We start from the raw sequence: 20,218 nt of genomic DNA on the forward strand, positions 1-20,218 counted from the left end.
TCATTTATGTCTCAGATCTAAGGTAGTGATTATCCGATGAAACACGTGTGATACCTTTACGGGAGGAATTTATGGAACACATGGACCAGGAAGTCAAGGTTCGTTAACTTAGTCGAATTCCAATCGTGAGTGTTCGTTAGTACCCAAAACGTGGACCGGAGCTCACGTGGGAACACAATGATCGGAGTAAGCTCTAGTAGCCTCAGTTGTTCAAGCGGTATTATTAACCTATGATATCATTGGAGAATTTCGGGACGAAATTCCCTTTCAAGTTGGGGATGATGTGACACCCGAGGAAAATCCACAGTCATCTTAATCTAACACTTTGTCGCTTTGTGTTACCTTTGGTTTACTTGTCAAATTTCGGGACGAAATTTCTTTCAAGTTGGGGATGATGTGACAACCCGAACTGTCGAGGTTAATCTTGTAATTTTGATCTCTCATTCCTTGTTGCGGTCACTGTTAAATTTAAACGTTTTGGAATATGGTTGAGTGTGTTGTTGGGCCATTCTCGGTGTTAAAAATTGTTATGATTGGGACCGCAACCATTACTAAGTAATCTCGGCCCACACACTTATGAACTTGGTCGGCCCACATACTTATGGACTTGGTACATTTGTGGACTTAGAATTTGGTTACCCTTGTTCAATTTACTCTCGGCCCAAATCAAGCCAAAGTTGGACCCGACTACGATTGTAGAATTTATACGTGCATAACTTGTGTAATCCCTTTTATTATCACATACCCACAAATATATTGCAAACCCTAAACCCCTCCCCCCTTGCGAATGTCGGCAGGCCCCAAATCATCATCACCCGAAACCTTTATTCTTCCTCGTGTTCAGGTATGTTTGTTGTGATGGTTGTAGATTAATTGGGTGTGCTTTGATCATGTGAACGTGTTGCATGAATAATGAATAACATGAACCATTTAGCTTGAATCAAATCAGGTCGCACGAATATCTATTGTCAAATTTATTATAACTTCAAGTGATACCTTAAAAATCCACTAACTTGATCGGTCCAATTAGAAACTAAAAGCAACTTTGATATCTCTCAATTCAAGGTTATATGATCTGATTGCATATGTATTGAGAATTGTGTTAATAAATGGAATGGCAGCCACATGTGATTAATATGGAAGTCTTTTGATTTGATGTATGCCTCTAAAGTTAGCCAATGATCTTTTGATTTGATGTATGCTTCTAAAGTTAGCCAATGATGTCAAATCCAAGTTGTAATTGTGAAACCACTAATTGTGTTGGTCCTATCAAGATAGTTCACTGAATTCATCTTTATTTAAATAACCAAAGTTGACATGTTAGTATTCTTGGTGGTCCAATGAATGTGAAGTTAAGTGATTGATAAGTTAAATAGCCTTGAAAATAGTTGGTGGTCACATGTTGTAGTTGGCGGCCACATGCATGTAATGTAGGTCCAATCAAGCAAAGTAATAGCAGTGATGTATTTGTAATATTCACTAGTTATTTTAAATATCATGTTGATTATGTTATAAAATTGACTAATACACTAACCGAAGGAAAGAAAGGGGGGACTGGTAAATGATTGGCGGGTCACGGATAAATTACCTATTGTTTTGGCCCTGCACTTATGTGGATTCGCACACCTCAAAGCTTTACGTGCTACCTCGGGCTTTACTTAGGTGAGTGGTCCGCACAAATAAAAAGAAAAACATTCAATAACTATGAGCCACTTTTGGGCCGCTGTGGAATGGGCATACGTATTCGGGACCCTACTATGCACTTGAGTTGGGCCTGATTGTTATTAATCCAGTTTACTTTTATGAATAAATGTGGCAGTATGTGGAATAAGAATGTGTGTTTTGGAATGATATTTGTTATGTGGAATGGGAACTTTAAGTGAATGCACATCTTACGTGAAAATCTGTGATACGGAACAACTGTGTTAACTAGGATCACGTGTGATATAGATAACCGTCATAGCCAGCATGAAAGATGAAATATTTTGTACACATAAAGTGTGTAATGTGTGATAACATACCTGGTACAACAAGAATATAGAACTGATTATGGTTGGAAAACTCATGATAGGACGCGTGTGAGCAATTGTTAAAACGGGTGGCTAAATCTAACCGAGCAAACCAAAGGTGAGTTCACTACATTCGAGCATGCGTCCCAGTGGTTGGGGACAGTCAGTGGGTATCCCATGGGGGGAATGAGTCATTGGGTAAAAACGAGTATATTGGTTAATGATCTCACCTATCATCATTTGTAAGTCCCTCATCGGGTATTAGTTAGTAGCGCTACTTAGGTTTGGCACCCTCACCCCGTGCCTGTAGAGGACGGAGGTGAACTAATGACCCAGTCTGGCCCAGTACTAGATAGGAGTACGTGGGAAGGGCAGTCCGTGAGCCGTCCGTGTTTGGAAATGAGATATTAACAATATTACTTGCAGTGGTTGTTGAACGGTTTTACATACAACGGGTAATAAACATTTTCTAAAAACTGTGAACTCGCCAGCTTTGTCTGATACACGTGTTACATGCTCGCAGGTCGTTAGGTATCTTGGAATTGGGAAGCTTGCTATCTGGGAGTGCTGGAGTGGTCATGGATCGAGGCTCTTGGACTGAACTACATTTAATACATTGGTTTTAAGCGTTATTACGAAATAATTGTTAAACAACTTATTACATGCTTCCGCTACACAACTTTTGAGAATTAATATTATGATGACAACTTATTGTGGTAAAATAGTGTCATGACTTATTTTAATATTTATCATTGGTTCAATGTGATTGGTGGCTCGAACTCTGATGCGTGACATGCCTCGCGGAGTTTCCGTAGGTGAAATTTTGGGGGTGTTACAGTTGGTATCAGAGCCACTGGTTATAGTGAACTAGGTTTTGAAACGTTTTATAAAACCAGACTATAACCGAACAACTTCGAAAATCGACCATGACACTCAGCTCCAGATTGCAAGGTTCGTTTCCCTCTCACTCTATACATTACTTGTTTAACAGTCACACACTCACAACGTATATGAACTGAAACAATTAGCACCATAGTGACTTGATAGCGTGACCCCACACATCGACTCATGCGAGCCATAGACCTGTGATATCATCTGTTGTGTTGTTTGAACGGGGGAAACTTTGAGCGCGAGCTAAGAAGCACTGAGATAAGCATGCAAATTGCCTTATTATTATGGGTGCACACTTAATAATAACGCGGGGTGCATGCAAGTCCCAGTGAGACTTATCGAGCGTGAGGAGGGTTCTGCCCTACTATGTGTGAACTTGGTAGTACGTAAATATCAGTATGATACTTGACTCTCACCTCGTTTCGACTTCTAAATCGGTTTATTCCCAACTATAGAAACATGAGTGAACGAGGACACGGACGTGGCAACATCACCATGACTCAGGCTGAGTTGACTGACCTAATCAACACCCGCGTGGCTGAGGCTTTAGCAGCCTATCAAGCTGGTACGGAATGTACCAAGTATTCTTACCCTCATATTGTGTACACGGCTTTTCACTTCTACAATGCGAGTCCCAGCGAGGCTTAACAAGTGAAAAAGGGGTTCCGCTCTGTTATTTGATTAATGTGGCACACAACAGCCTATAGGAGGCATAGCAGTGAGTGACTCTTACATGAACACAAACTTTTTGAAACACGAACTTTTCACTTCTCATCGAACTTTTACGAATCTCGATGTTAACAAACATTGCCTGAACACTCATCAGAACGCCTAGCAGACTGTGTAGAATGCTAGGTGCTTGTACGAACATCCCTGAGTTGGATGTGGTAGCATCGAATGAATGGTTATTACCTTCCTCACTTATCTTCATTTGTTTGAACCTAACACACTAACGCCCTCAATCTCGAAGTGCGATCACTTTTGCAACACTCTTGAAACACACTGGGAATAATTCGAATCACTTGCTGGAGGGATGGACAAAAGGATGAGTGTAGTATCCTACCGACTTCAGTATTTGGACGACCCCGATTACCAGCAACGAACACCAGCGAACTGACTTCAATCTAAGTCTTAACTCTGGTCAGCGACTCGTGGGAGTCAACTGTTACAAACCAATCTGGACTTTTGTAATGACAACAGATTTTAGTGTGGGATGTGTAGCTTCTAGCCCAACGAGTGGCACTTTCGAACTTGGCACGAAGTGTAGAGAGGGACATTGTGGTGAAGGAACGTGGCGTTCGGCTTCAAGCACTAACATTAGAGCAACAGTATTCGTGACACCCAGGTACTTGTAATAGTAGCCTACTGTAAGGGAAATGAAGGTGCCTTCGGCATGCATTGGACGTTGGTAATTCAAAACGACCACAACCAAGGGAGCGATGATGGTACGGGAGGAATCCACGTGATTGTAACAATTACACCGGTAGTGGTGCTCACAGAAGGGAAGTTAGGATTGATGTGAGCAACGATAGGACAATAACAACATGGTGGTTTGGATGAGTAGTAAATCGCTTCGCCCTAATTCTGTTTAACCCTGATAATTCGCAAAACCAAACATGTTATGGAGCCGGCTGATGGCAAGTCAACTGCGACCGCACATGTTAGTTAGGACACAAACTCGACCTTACGGGAGACAGGCATTCGACACCGGTCTCACTTCTACTATCCTTGGTGGTTACGATGCAGTAGTCAGTGATGGCTCATTAACTAGATAAATCGCTCAAACGCGCCCTGTGGGAAGAAATTTAGCGTCACCTTATGCATTGAAGTGCCCGAGTAGTGAGAAGGTTAGCATCATGTAGGTAATGACAGCCCCGAAAGCGTCTATGAAAGGATGATCTCGCTGTAGTAGCAACTAATTCTAATGATCAGACTAAGGGCGATAGGATCGAGGATCTATCAATTGTTGTGACTAATCTCAATGTACAACTCGAGGAACTTTCAGGCATATCACCACAACTATTAGTCAGGAACTCATTGATCTCACGATGAGAGGGAGCTCTGAAAACACGTACTCTTACCGTCTTGCATCAGGAGGGTTGCAAGAGCAGTATAAGCCACTATGAGAATTGTTCGACAAGAAGGTTGTCAGACCTAGTTTTCGCTTTGGAAAGCCCAGACATATCCGGAGGGATAAGCCTTTTGGTGTGTGTACTGATTATCGGGAACTCATCAAGGCGACAGTCAGGGAACCGTTTGCTATGACCATGTATTGACGACCCGTCGACTAGTTGCAAGGGACGAGCTTAATCAGATGAAAGTCCAGGGGGAAAAGATTATTAAAGCAACACATCAGACGCAATTCAGCCATGCGACTTTGTATCCCATGACCCTTGGGGTGGCCATCACACCCGCAGCTTTACGTATCATGTGAACCAACCATGTTATTCGATGACGTTCCGAATCTTTCCCAAGAGAAAAGAACATCACCGACATTCTTGCATTTTATTAGAAGAGCCCCTGAGGGAGAAGCCATACCGCACGAAGTCTCGATGAATGTAACTTCTGGATTCGAGGGGTGTCTTTGGTAGGTCATATAATCAACGAAGCAGGGATGCACGTGGACCTCGCTAAGACTCGTTTTGGTTGGGAACTGATCGACACTGGAGAATTCCCCGAGACTACAACGATTACCTGGTTTCGCTTGATGTTACCGCAGGTTAATCGCAAGGATTCCGGAGACCATCAAAACTTAGACCTCTCTAGTACAGCCGAGTGATGTGATTGCAAAAGACAGAACAGGAGGACGCCTTTTCAACTTTCGAATCTTAACTCTGCAAGGCACTGAGCACCGTTTTACCTGAGGGTGTGAGTAATACAGTGGTATATCATCCTGTTTGAATCGGAGTCTCAGTTACACGCTGACGCAACACAAGAGAGTGACGACTTGCGTAAGGGAGTTACGAAGAAGAACAGCACGACACACAACCGGTGGTAGAAATCGTGGCCTTTGGATTCATTTGGAGGCATTACTTGGGCGGTACCGAACGCGTTACTTAGACCGACCACAAGAGCCTCCCGTGTACCCTGGCCACGAAAGAAGCTTTATCAGTTGATGAGAACGCTGGATGGAACTTTTGGATGATTACGACCGTGAGACCTGAACGTGCATGACCTTGCAGTTCGCTATACACTCTGACACACTTGACCAGACTCACCTTGTTCGAAGTGAAGACCTGTTGGAAGAGAATTCGCAACATGGGTTCATGCAAGGCATGAAGAAGCAACTATTGGTAAGGCAGACGCTATTCGCTATCTCATGGAATGAATGTGGATTCCACTATACGGCAACCATATGGAACTCATACTGAGCGAAGTACACCAACTCCGATGTTCCAGTAGTTTGGACTTGATAGCAGATGTTAGGATTCTAAGCCTCGTATGAATGACCGGGCAGGAAAGCCCCATAGCGCTACCTATGAACGATGTTGGACAGGTGCGAAGGTCAAGGTGGAACACCGGAAACCTACTTGTTTGAGCAGTAACCAGAAACACCCATGCGGAAACGAGAACAAACATCATGAATTTGTCATTGGTTTACTTACAACTCGAAACGGAAACATTATCACCTAGGTGATCATTGATAGACTCAAGTTACCAGTACACATTCTTGCAATCAACAGAACTGATGAGTCTTCACAGCTGTGAATGTTCCTCTGAGCGAGACGACTTTTAGGTACGAGGTGCCAACCTCTGTTACCTCTGAATTTGATCTATGCATGAATTATGTCAGGCAATACACAACACCCTTGGCTCGCGTCTAGACATGAGCATTGCTTATCACCATAAGACAAACAGTCAGAGTAAACGAACCATCCTGACGCTCGAAGACATGCTGTGAACATGTGTATGATTAGCTTTAGTAGAATTGGAAGGACGCTTATCTTTGGGTGAGTTCTACTGCAACCATCACCGTTTTAGCATGCATATAGCTCCGAAGAGGCATTGCATGGGCGATAACACCAACCTCCTTGTGGGACTGAGGTGGATGACTATCTAATCACAGGTCCAGAACTTGTACTTGAAACCCTTGGGAAGATTGAATTGACCGGAAATCGTCTGGCGGCAACGCATGATCATCAGGAAAAGCTGATAAACTTGGGAAACGCTGGAAGATCGTTGTAGGCAATCGTATTGTGTAGAAAGTCTCACCCTGGGAGGGTGAGGGATGCTTGGGAAGCATGGCGAGTTAAACTGACGTCACGATGGACCATTCAACAGCCTGGGAAGAATTGGAAGCGTAACCTACAAAATTGAGTTACCCGACGAATTGGGTGACGTACGTGATATCATTTATGTCTCAGATCTAAGGTAGTGATTATCCGATGAAACACGTGTGATACCTTTACGGGAGGAATTTATGGAACACATGGACCAGGAAGTCAAGGTTCGTTAACTTAGTCGAATTCCAATCGTGAGTGTTCGTTAGTACCCAAAACGTGGACCGGAGCTCACGTGGGAACACAATGATCGGAGTAAGCTCTAGTAGCCTCAGTTGTTCAAGCGGTATTATTAACCTATGATATCATTGGAGAATTTCGGGACGAAATTCCCTTTCAAGTTGGGGATGATGTGACACCCGAGGAAAATCCACAGTCATCTTAATCTAACACTTTGTCGCTTTGTGTTACCTTTGGTTTACTTGTCAAATTTCGGGACGAAATTTCTTTCAAGTTGGGGATGATGTGACAACCCGAACTGTCGAGGTTAATCTTGTAATTTTGATCTCTCATTCCTTGTTGCGGTCACTGTTAAATTTAAACGTTTTGGAATATGGTTGAGTGTGTTGTTGGGCCATTCTCGGTGTTAAAAATTGTTATGATTGGGACCGCAACCATTACTAAGTAATCTCGGCCCACACACTTATGAACTTGGTCGGCCCACATACTTATGGACTTGGTACATTTGTGGACTTAGAATTTGGTTACCCTTGTTCAATTTACTCTCGGCCCAAATCAAGCCAAAGTTGGACCCGACTACGATTGTAGAATTTATACGTGCATAACTTGTGTAATCCCTTTTATTATCACATACCCACAAATATATTGCAAACCCTAAACCCCTCCCCCCTTGCGAATGTCGGCAGGCCCCAAATCATCATCACCCGAAACCTTTATTCTTCCTCGTGTTCAGGTATGTTTGTTGTGATGGTTGTAGATTAATTGGGTGTGCTTTGATCATGTGAACGTGTTGCATGAATAATGAATAACATGAACCATTTAGCTTGAATCAAATCAGGTCGCACGAATATCTATTGTCAAATTTATTATAACTTCAAGTGATACCTTAAAAATCCACTAACTTGATCGGTCCAATTAGAAACTAAAAGCAACTTTGATATCTCTCAATTCAAGGTTATATGATCTGATTGCATATGTATTGAGAATTGTGTTAATAAATGGAATGGCAGCCACATGTGATTAATATGGAAGTCTTTTGATTTGATGTATGCCTCTAAAGTTAGCCAATGATCTTTTGATTTGATGTATGCTTCTAAAGTTAGCCAATGATGTCAAATCCAAGTTGTAATTGTGAAACCACTAATTGTGTTGGTCCTATCAAGATAGTTCACTGAATTCATCTTTATTTAAATAACCAAAGTTGACATGTTAGTATTCTTGGTGGTCCAATGAATGTGAAGTTAAGTGATTGATAAGTTAAATAGCCTTGAAAATAGTTGGTGGTCACATGTTGTAGTTGGCGGCCACATGCATGTAATGTAGGTCCAATCAAGCAAAGTAATAGCAGTGATGTATTTGTAATATTCACTAGTTATTTTAAATATCATGTTGATTATGTTATAAAATTGACTAATACACTAACCGAAGGAAAGAAAGGGGGGACTGGTAAATGATTGGCGGGTCACGGATAAATTACCTATTGTTTTGGCCCTGCACTTATGTGGATTCGCACACCTCAAAGCTTTACGTGCTACCTCGGGCTTTACTTAGGTGAGTGGTCCGCACAAATAAAAAGAAAAACATTCAATAACTATGAGCCACTTTTGGGCCGCTGTGGAATGGGCATACGTATTCGGGACCCTACTATGCACTTGAGTTGGGCCTGATTGTTATTAATCCAGTTTACTTTTATGAATAAATGTGGCAGTATGTGGAATAAGAATGTGTGTTTTGGAATGATATTTGTTATGTGGAATGGGAACTTTAAGTGAATGCACATCTTACGTGAAAATCTGTGATACGGAACAACTGTGTTAACTAGGATCACGTGTGATATAGATAACCGTCATAGCCAGCATGAAAGATGAAATATTTTGTACACATAAAGTGTGTAATGTGTGATAACATACCTGGTACAACAAGAATATAGAACTGATTATGGTTGGAAAACTCATGATAGGACGCGTGTGAGCAATTGTTAAAACGGGTGGCTAAATCTAACCGAGCAAACCAAAGGTGAGTTCACTACATTCGAGCATGCGTCCCAGTGGTTGGGGACAGTCAGTGGGTATCCCATGGGGGGAATGAGTCATTGGGTAAAAACGAGTATATTGGTTAATGATCTCACCTATCATCATTTGTAAGTCCCTCATCGGGTATTAGTTAGTAGCGCTACTTAGGTTTGGCACCCTCACCCCGTGCCTGTAGAGGACGGAGGTGAACTAATGACCCAGTCTGGCCCAGTACTAGATAGGAGTACGTGGGAAGGGCAGTCCGTGAGCCGTCCGTGTTTGGAAATGAGATATTAACAATATTACTTGCAGTGGTTGTTGAACGGTTTTACATACAACGGGTAATAAACATTTTCTAAAAACTGTGAACTCGCCAGCTTTGTCTGATACACGTGTTACATGCTCGCAGGTCGTTAGGTATCTTGGAATTGGGAAGCTTGCTATCTGGGAGTGCTGGAGTGGTCATGGATCGAGGCTCTTGGACTGAACTACATTTAATACATTGGTTTTAAGCGTTATTACGAAATAATTGTTAAACAACTTATTACATGCTTCCGCTACACAACTTTTGAGAATTAATATTATGATGACAACTTATTGTGGTAAAATAGTGTCATGACTTATTTTAATATTTATCATTGGTTCAATGTGATTGGTGGCTCGAACTCAGATGCGTGACATGCCTCGCGGAGTTTCCGTAGGTGAAATTTTGGGGGTGTTACAGAAGGATCATCCTTTTTATTTACTTCGATATTACTGTGTCTTTTAACGTTATTTCTTCTACGTACTACTTCTTGATTGGTGTTAAATTACTTTTTTGAACACTATATCGGTTGATTGATTATGAATAAACAATGTTTTGTTTTTTTTAATTATCACATGTGTTTGGTTTGAAATCCAATGATTTGTGTTGGTTGTTTACCATATTATAATCACGTACCATCTGATATTATCACAAGCGGTGATATCTATGTTATTATTTGTTAATCTTCTTTTAGTCGATTGACAACATATTTATATGTATGTATATACATTATAGATCTATATGTAAAACTAATTTATTTAATTAACCTTTATACATCTAACATTCATTCAATGGTTATTAACTTTTAGAGTTTTCTATTCCGAAAACCATGCAAAATGAGGCAAAAGATAGACGTAGAAAACGAAAATTATACTTCGCTTCTCGGAGATCTCATAATCTGCATGTACCTTCAACTTTTGCAACCAACATGTTGTCAAGTAGTATTGCAACAGGTAACAATACTGATAATCGTAAACTGATGTCATATTTTGTACATGAGTATTCAAATTTAATAAATATTCAAACAAGTAAAATATACCAAAACATTTAAACAGTTAACATAAACCAAAAAAGGTTGTCAAGTACTATTCCAACATCCAACATAAACCAAAATATTTAAACATGTTCCAAAAAAACCATTGCTACTTACTTATCTACTTGTAGCGAAAACCGTTTGTTAGCCAAAATTACCATATAAAATGGTTGAATGGTTTTCATCTATGGTACTAACCCCATTATTCTTTGATTACATCCCTAACAAAGAGTGTAGGTATATCCTCATACCACTCTAAAACGCAAAGTTTACCCATCTTGATGTTGTTTTCACGAACCCATGCTGGCCATCCCAATACAGTAAACCTGTTTTTCTTTTTTCCTCTTTTTGGTTCAGCAGAGACGTTCAAAGTGGTTTCGACACCACGCATATTTTGAATGGTCACTGTACGGCAGCGATCGATTCCCATGGCTTTTGCGACCTTTACCGATATCCGCTAAAAAGGCCCAAAAAGTATATTTAGACTCTAATGATAAAGAGAATAATGACACCATAGAACACCAATATTTAAGTTAGTATACAAATAATCTAAGTAATTACTTACAAAACGTGAACAAGAGGACGGCATCCAAATGATATTTGGTTCTGGTGCGTCCCAGTCAATTGATTCCGAAGTGAAAGGTTCTTCTGAGTCCGAATCTGTTACCATGATCACTTCCTTTTCTTTCTTTTGTTTCTTTCGCTGATTTGAAGCACTTGCCATTGACTACATATGATTATTTTGATAAATATTAGATGTTTATTATCACAGTACAAAAAACCCCGAATTTGAGATCGCCAATATGTAACTCTGATGCAATATTCACAAATCTGAAATTGAATCTGGAGTTCTAAAACCTATACACTAACACAAATATTACATTATTCATAAACATCACCCTGTAAATACATGATTAACCGGTTTGTATATGGATAACTTTCCTATTAAGTGTGTGTCATAAGTAACCAGCAAAACTTAGGGGTATAAATAATAATCTGTGACATATAGATAACTAACCCTGTGAATACATGATGAAACGGTTTGTATATGGATAACTTTCCTATAAACAGTGTGTCATAACTAACCAGCAAGATCAGGTACTAACCTCTAAAATAACATAACATTTTAAATAAACTACGCCTAAAACACACCGAATGAAATATCAATAAACCTAATGACGCTAATACAAGTTTAACAACGCACATCAGAGCTTTTAACCTATAAAACCATACAAGTTTATATTAAGTCTTCTTCATCCCCTTATAATCATAACACATTATAAACAAAATCCACACAATCTGAAACTTAAATTCAAGCTATAAAAGCAATAAAATATCAAAAATCAGTACAAAATCTGTTAAACAAAGTAAACGAATCAAGTATACCAAACGAAATTGAAGAGCGACCTTAGGACCGACCTAATCTCTTATGCGATTCAAGTTTACAACTTTATAATACATTAAGTTTTAAAAATCTAGATGATGTGAGAATTTCAGTTGGAATAATACCCTGTTATTGATTTCTGGTTGAATTCTCCGACTGTGAAATCGATTTGGTGATGATGTTTGTATGCAAATGAACTTAGGGCTTTGACATAAAAGGGTGTATTTGAGAAAGGGATATGAATGAGTGTTTATTAAGTGATATCATAATAAAGTAACAGATATTTTTATTAATTCTTTTTTTTTTCAGTTTTTATTTTCTTAGATTTTGCACTAACATTTGATTTTGTTTTTTGTTTTTTTTTTTTTTTTTTTTGCAAACAATCAAAGTAAATCCGTATTTTGTAACCGAATACGAGAACTTTTTTTTGATCTCATGTGTAGATGAGAGGAGTACCGCCTACCGGACTCTATATCGGATAAGTGGATGTATTTTAAAATCCGATTGTCATTAAAATTTTGTTCTCATATCATTTTTTTTATGTAACCTAAATCATCTACATAAGAAGGACAAACATGTGATTTTTCAAGAGTGCGCAATTCGCTGGTATTAGCACTATTATGCACTGATTTCAACTACTATTGGTTTTGCTTTTAAATTAAACCCATGCATTACATTTGATGTGCGTTTGGTATATATGTTTTTTGTTAACAAAGATAGATTAACAACCCGTGAGTATTCACGGGTGATAACCTAGTAAAACTATAAAAGATAAAGATCTCTCAGCTAGACTTGCTACAAGTTGGTCGAAAAGACATGGATGACATGGACTTGTTTATATACAAAGAAGGTTTTTGAAGTTGTGGAAATACACAAATAACATATATATTTTTTAGTATGATGAGTTAAGTGACATTTATGTTCATGTGATTTGTACACTTTTATCATTTCAGATTAAATTTTAAAATTGTATCATTTTCCTCTATTACATTTTTAAAATGTGTCATTTCAGTACAAAAATTCTAGAATAAAATGTCATTTTCATCTCTGAGCTAATAAAGTTTTTTTTACTAGACTAAGTTTTTTGGACTGAAATGACACGTTTTAAGAATGTCAAGAAGGAAATTGATACGTTTTTTAATTTTGGCCTGATATGACAAAAGTGAACAAACCAAAGGGACGTAAATGACATTTAACACTAGTATCATTTAAAGTTGTGGAAAAACACCATGATATAAATGTGACATTTAACATGTGAAACGGATTGTAAGATCGATATTGTGGATAAACGTGACTTGCTTCATGATAAAATAACCACATACTAATGTTACATGTCACTTAAGAATCAAATCACGATATTGTTTTTTTTTTTTCAAACAAAGGTGACATATAACATGAGAAATGGTTGATGACATTAGTTTTAAGATAAAATATTAAATGTTATATATGTAACATATGACAACCATCAAAATAAACGTGACAAGATAGATGAGAAACATATTATATAAAATCCATTTAAGTTTAAACGCATGAGAAAGCGAATTAGGAAAAGCATGACATGCTATATCATATTACAATACAATTATACAAACAAACATTGAAATTTCACAAGAGATTTTAATGATTGGTAAATATTATAATGCTACACCTTGAAACCGGATGAAGTGTCACTTTTACACAAGCAACTAAGCAGTGGTGGACCTAGAAATTATTTGCTGAGGGTACGAATGAGCGGTTCAAACATATTTTCAGAGGGTGCGGTCGAGTTTTTTGCCTAAAAAATACACAATTTTTTTTTTCAAATGGTGTGCCCGCCCACACTAGGCTTCAGCTAGGTCTGCCCCTGCAACTAAGTCTACTTGGTGTGGAACGTGGATTGGTGGAGAGGAAGGCCCTCCATGGCTCATGCCCCCCTACACTGCCTCGCATATGGCGTTTTATGGTGTGGAGGGCAGGGGGCTTGATAGGGATGTTCAAAAAACTCGCGGCTCGCAGCTTGCTTGAAACTCTCTTGAAAAAAAGCTTAGCTTGAAATTAGCTCAGTTGTAAACGAGCTGGCTCGGCTCGGCTTGGTTTGTAAATGAGTTGAGTTGGAGCTAGGCCTGGCTCGACTAGTGAGCCAGCTCGATAAGAAGGTTTACCATATGCATAAGTATAGTCACAACTTCTTTGGCTTGAGTATGATTTCAAGAAAACGAACTAGGAGACTAGAATAAAATTTTCAAAATAGAAGGTAATAAAGGCTTAAGCTAGTAAATGATTCATTGTCAAAGACAAAAGCTAACATTCACATCCTTCACTTTTGTCCCACAACACTCAAAAGACAAAAACTAACGGATTATCTCCACTATAAAAGAATGCAAAGACAATGTACAAAGTGAATGAATTATTTATACTTGCATGTTTAACCGTTTGGTTAAATTACATTGCAATTATGTCCCTTAGTCTATGAATAGTTTCATTGCAATCATGTCATTAGTGTTGACACGCGTTTAAGTTGTGACGCGTGTTGCCGACGTGTTGTTGGTATTGTTGAAACGCTCGACCCCAATACGCGGTTTGACTGCGTTGTAGAGTATGTTGGGCATCGATAATCGATGTAACAAGTGTGATTTCTTCCTCTTCGGTCCAATGCACCATGTATACCTTCGGTTATTATTATTATTATTTTTTGTGGGCGAAGAATATTAGGAACTAAGAATTGAACTTGAGTCGCAAAGAGAAGAATATTAGGAACTAAGAATTGAACTTGAGTCGCAAAGAGATAAACAGAAAACTCAATAATTCATAGATCTCTCATCTTTATTCCACATAAAACTTGAAGAAGCATGAAACTCACCAGGATGTTTAAGTAATATAGAAAATCAATGTCCTCACAATACCCGACCGTTTAAGTTGGGTTAACTATACCATACCTCTTCAAAACTATAATCCTTAATAGAGTTCTCGAATAATAACTACCAAAGAGATAAAATCAAAGCAAAGATTAACATGGACATAATTTAACCAACCAAAAAGGTTTATTTTAACATTAACAGTCAATTCAAATCAAAATCTTAAACCGTTTTTGCTACAATAACATCATTCACTGCCTGTGGAGCAACTACTGCTGAGTTTGAAGGGGAATTAGTAGTTGTGGACAAAAGTTCACTCAAAGTTACACCTACTTGAATATGTCAAACAAATATCATCAAAGGTCAAATATACAATACATGGGTCAAGTTATTATACAAAGGCTTCTAATTGTAAGAATTATAACAAGGATTTATAGAGTGACAAGTGTACAATAACCTAAAATTAAACCCACTACATCACCACCCAAAACCTAAACACCCACCACCACCCAAAAACCTAACCCCCCCCCACCCCACCCTCGCGGCAAAGAGAAAAAAAAAAAAACTATACCTCACAAAAAAAACCCCAAAAACCTAACCCCCCCCACCCCGTAAAAACCTAACCCCCCCCCCAAAAAAAAAAAAAAAAAAAAAAACACCTAAAAAAACTAAACACCCACCCCCACCCCCTCGGCAAAAATTTTTTTTTTTTTTGGGTGGGTGATGGGGGAGGGGGGTGGGGGTTTAGGTTTTTGGTGGTGGTGGATGTTTAAGGGTTTTTTTTTTTGTTTTTTTTTTTTTGTGTGGTGAGTTTTTTTAGGTTATTGGACACTTGTCACTTTATAAATCCTTCTTACATTTCTTACAATTAGGATCCTTTGTATTTGATCCTAATCGTACAATACATATCTAGAAGCTAAAATACAACAGTCAATTGTGATGAAAAATGAGTCGAAGGCACAATTTTGAATATTTTTTTTTAAATAAAGATTTGTATTAACAGTCGAATAAAAATCTTATACTGTTTTAAAGAAAATCTTGAATCATTATTCTGGTCATGATTTTCACAAGTAGATGACAAAAAGCCAACAATTCTAACCTTCTTCCTTGATTTCAAGCCGGCTCAACTTAGCTTGGTTCGTATACAAATCAAGTTCGGGCTTAGATTTTGAGCAGAGATCTAACAAAACGAGCAAAAAGATGAAATAGAAACATTAATAATTTACTGAATTTAAAATTACGTAAAAGTGGTATATACTTACGTGTCCACACAACCATTTGATCTATAGCACTTATATTGGTTTGACCCGATCAACTTTTTCAAACAACTACAACACACAACAAATAATGACAGAATCTACTAGATCTTACATGTTCGTATGCAGTTAAATCAACTTTTTCGGTGAAGCTTTCGCTCCTTGAAGCTACTACACAAGGATCCACATCCATAGTTTGACGTAACACTTGAGGATCACGGTTGAACAAACATGAGTCGGATCCTGGAGTGACAATTACTATTAGAGGAGGAAGGGGGAAGAAAGTAGATGATTGCTGTTCTTTGGACATTTAATCTTGAATCCTTTTGAATAATATTTTAGATTGTTATACCGAATTCACCTTGTTAGTTTTTTAATGTAAAATCTTTTATCAAACTGTAAAACTCCTTGACCAGTTTCCATGTTAGTTTAATGCTAGTTACATTTTTATATACTGTATACAAAAAATCTGTGTTAGAAGTAGAATTAGATGCGGTAAAAGAACAGAACTAAGGTGCTAGACCACGAGGTCAGAAGTCAGGAAACGTGGTCAAACATGTGGCAGCTAAATCCATTAATATTTCACATTGTGCCAAAACAATTAAAAAAAATTAAGGGTGGGTTTTTGGCGTGCGAAGCGTACAAAGTATCCAGAAGTTGGCACAGGTATTATGGACGCCTGTAAATGTTGTGTTAAGTTACAAGTTGTTTTATTTAATCATTTATCAGTTTACAAACTAGTGTCCAAGTAATGCCTCATCCGCCTTATACAAATTTATTTACTATTATTTTTACATCAACAACTTATAGAACGTTATATCATTTGTTTTCTAATATAATTGTTGGTTATACACTAAATTTGAGACGACGTGATTAGATATTCTAGGAGTTTTACAGCTCAAGTCCTATGTCAAAATTTGAAACTATATGAACTGCAAGCGTATAACCGGTCACATGATTATCATCCTCTAATTAACTGCATTAAGGGGTTTAAAGCTGTAGCGGCTTTCTGGTTAAACTCCTATAAGTTTTTATCTACTAAAAAGGAGTGTTACATACAATTTACATCACGTATATTAAAACTTTTAAGCATTGGGCTACAAGTGATTCAAGGATTTGTCATGGTGTCTGACAATAAAATTAAGTCTAAGTTGTTAAGTATTGGGAGAGAAGATTTCATCTAATTCTAGAAACTTTTAAATATTGTCATGTTTTAAACCTTTGGCCATATTTGTTCTTTCAAAATATTATTACTTTCACCATCTTTATTATTTTAGAAACTTTAATAACTATTAACCTTTAACAGAATATTATATTTGTGCACATTCAACCACCTTTCTTCAATAACCACTAGTCATTAGAGTTCCTTCTTATATCTTCAACCACTTGACACTTTTAACCCCATTTTCAACATCACTTCTAATTCTAACCCATTTTCAAAAACTGAAGTGAAATCAAAACACAATGACTCAAGAAAATGGTAAAAAAAAAAAAAAAAAAAAAAAAACAAATTAAAGGTCAAGACTATTACAACAATATGGATTGTTTCAATGCAAATCATAGCAAGATAGCTTCAACTCTCAGCAGGGGAAAGTGGGAAACCATTATCCCTTAATGAAAACAATGTAGTTATAAGCAGAAAAATAAAAGCAAAAAACTGTGTTCTTGGTGTTTGTGTGAGTATGGCTACTTATGCGTTTAGTTAAGCAGCAAATTACATCAATTATGCAAAGAATTAATGAAATCTATACACTCTTGAGATGATCTTTAACTTGTTGAGAGCAAACCAAGTAGTGTTGTTGATTCATGGTTAGCGGTATCCACCCAATGCCATGGCTTGTATTCTGTAGTACTACTGTTCATGATCATATCTTCTTCCGTTGTATCAGGAAGCATGTTGAGATCAATAAAGCCTCGACTTTCACGAACCGGCTCATCCACTTTTTCAATCAGATTCATACTGGTTTGTTGGTTCAACTTAGCTTCGGCAACCATGTGTGATCGCTTGTGACCTCCCAAAGCTTGTCCACTTGAGAAAACTTTGAAGCAAATTGGACATTCATGTACTCCCAACACAACTGTTTTCTTCAAAGAACCAGCTGTTTGATCATTATTAGTTACATGATCATGATTGAAAAAAGGTTTGTTTTCGACTGTTTTATCGTCGTCTTCAGGCTTTGAATCTGGACTTTCCTTTAACTTCTTGTGACTTGCTTTATGCCCACCAAGAGCTTGATAAGAGTGAAAGCTTTTGTTACAAGTGATGCACTCAAACTTTCTCTTACTTGACTCCATTTTGTCATCAAATTCATCATTTTGGATCACAATTTTCTCCAATCCAGTAGAACCCACCTCAGATTTTCCCAGATAATCACTACCAATTTGGTTTTCAGCAATTTTTTTGATCTTAGAACCATTTCCAGTTGGCTTTTTACCCTCAACTTTAGTCAACTTCACAAAAGCAGAGGACTTGCAGTGATCAGATAATTCAATCTCATGACCCCACTTCCCCTCATCTCTAGAAAGCATCATCAAACACATAGCAATCTCAGATTCTTGATCTTGTTCAATTTCAGACACAACACTTGTTGAAGCATGATTATTATTATTATTATTAGCATTCATGGAGATTGAAGATGAAGCTGTAGTAATGGTGGTAGTGGTAGTAGTAACAGTAGTAGAAGTAACTGTATACCTTTTCATTCTTTTCTTTCTTGATCTCGATTTCTTGATTCGACCCGATTTGACACCCGAATTCTCATTTTCCGAATGACTAGTCCAAGAATCTTGATTCATGTTCTTGTTGGTGTGTTTGTTTGACACCTTTTCAGAATGACATTTCATGTGCCCAAACAAAGCCTTCCAAGATTGAAAACCTTTACCACATTCTTTACAAAGCTTATCAAGAACCACCAAACAATTGCTATTGTTGTTGTTGTTGTTCACTTCACTTGCATCTTTGACTTTTGTAGTCTTCTTTGGATCTTTCCTCAATTCATAACCTAAATCTTTAGAATTCAATCCCCCATTGTTGACAGATGAGAGCTTCTTCATCTGCTTCTTCTTCTGATTCTGTTTCTGATGCTTATGATCATCATCCTCATCATCAACAACAACATCATCATCATGGTGATGGTGATCTGTGGAGTTGATCACGTGAGACCTCATGTGACCCCCTAAAGATCTACCAGAAGGGAAGCTTTTGTCACACACCACACATATGTGATTCATCAATTCTTGATCAGTTTCTTGGATCAAATTGGACATATTTGGCACAAGAAATGCTAAATTCAGAACAAAATCAAAGTCAAAGTCAAACTAATCCAAGAACAGAGGATTCAAGATCAAAACTAAAGAATTGAGAAAAACCCAGATCAAGAAACAAACTTTATCATCAAATCTTCAAGATTGAAGTGAAAAGAAAAGAACCCATCTCAGATTTCAATCAAGATCTAGTCTTGCTGAAACAGATTGATGGAATATGCGATGAAATACAGAACAAGCAAAGAAAAGCTAATGTTTCTCTCTCTAGAATTTGGAGTGATTCTCTCTCTCTCTAGAAAGAGACAGAGAGTATGTGTTGGTGGTGAAGATGAAGAAACCCATGCATGGAAGCAAGGATAGATAAAAAGAGAAGGCTGTACGTGTACCCAACTGAGAATCCTACGCCGGTACTAGATCCAACGGCTGAGATTGATCCACATTTGATCATCCCTATGGCTGTGGAACCTAAGATTTTTCTCAACTTACCAAACCAACAACTGCCTCTTAACTATTCTTTACTTTGTCTTGCTGCTTCTACTCCCTGCCACTTGTTTTCTTTCTAAACCTTGTAACTATCTTAATCCACACTTTTGTACAAACACATCTGCACAGTGTACAAGTCTTTGTAGCATTTGCGTCACAACTTTCTTTTTTTACGCTACGAAACACATACCCTTATAAAATCTACTTTTAAAATTCACCTGTTACTCACTTTGTAAGACTTGAACGCACATCATTCTAATTATACAGTATTACGGATTTTGCTACATA

The 20,218-nt window shown here is 37.9% G+C and overlaps 1 protein-coding gene across 1 annotated transcript; it reads right to left on the reverse strand.

Moving 5' to 3' along the window:
- Positions 1-17,728: 17,728 nt before the first annotated feature.
- LOC110908829 (zinc finger protein ZAT9) lies at positions 17,729-19,924 on the reverse strand. The gene has a single exon (XM_022153815.2). The coding sequence runs from the start codon at positions 19,448-19,450 to the stop codon at positions 17,951-17,953; it is 1,500 nt and encodes a 499-aa protein (XP_022009507.1). The 5' UTR covers positions 19,451-19,924; the 3' UTR covers positions 17,729-17,950.
- Between the last annotated feature and the right edge of the window lie 294 nt (positions 19,925-20,218).

Source organism: Helianthus annuus, chromosome 9 (genome assembly GCF_002127325.2).
Source record: "Helianthus annuus cultivar XRQ/B chromosome 9, HanXRQr2.0-SUNRISE, whole genome shotgun sequence".
Taxonomy (NCBI): Eukaryota; Viridiplantae; Streptophyta; class Magnoliopsida; order Asterales; family Asteraceae; genus Helianthus; species Helianthus annuus.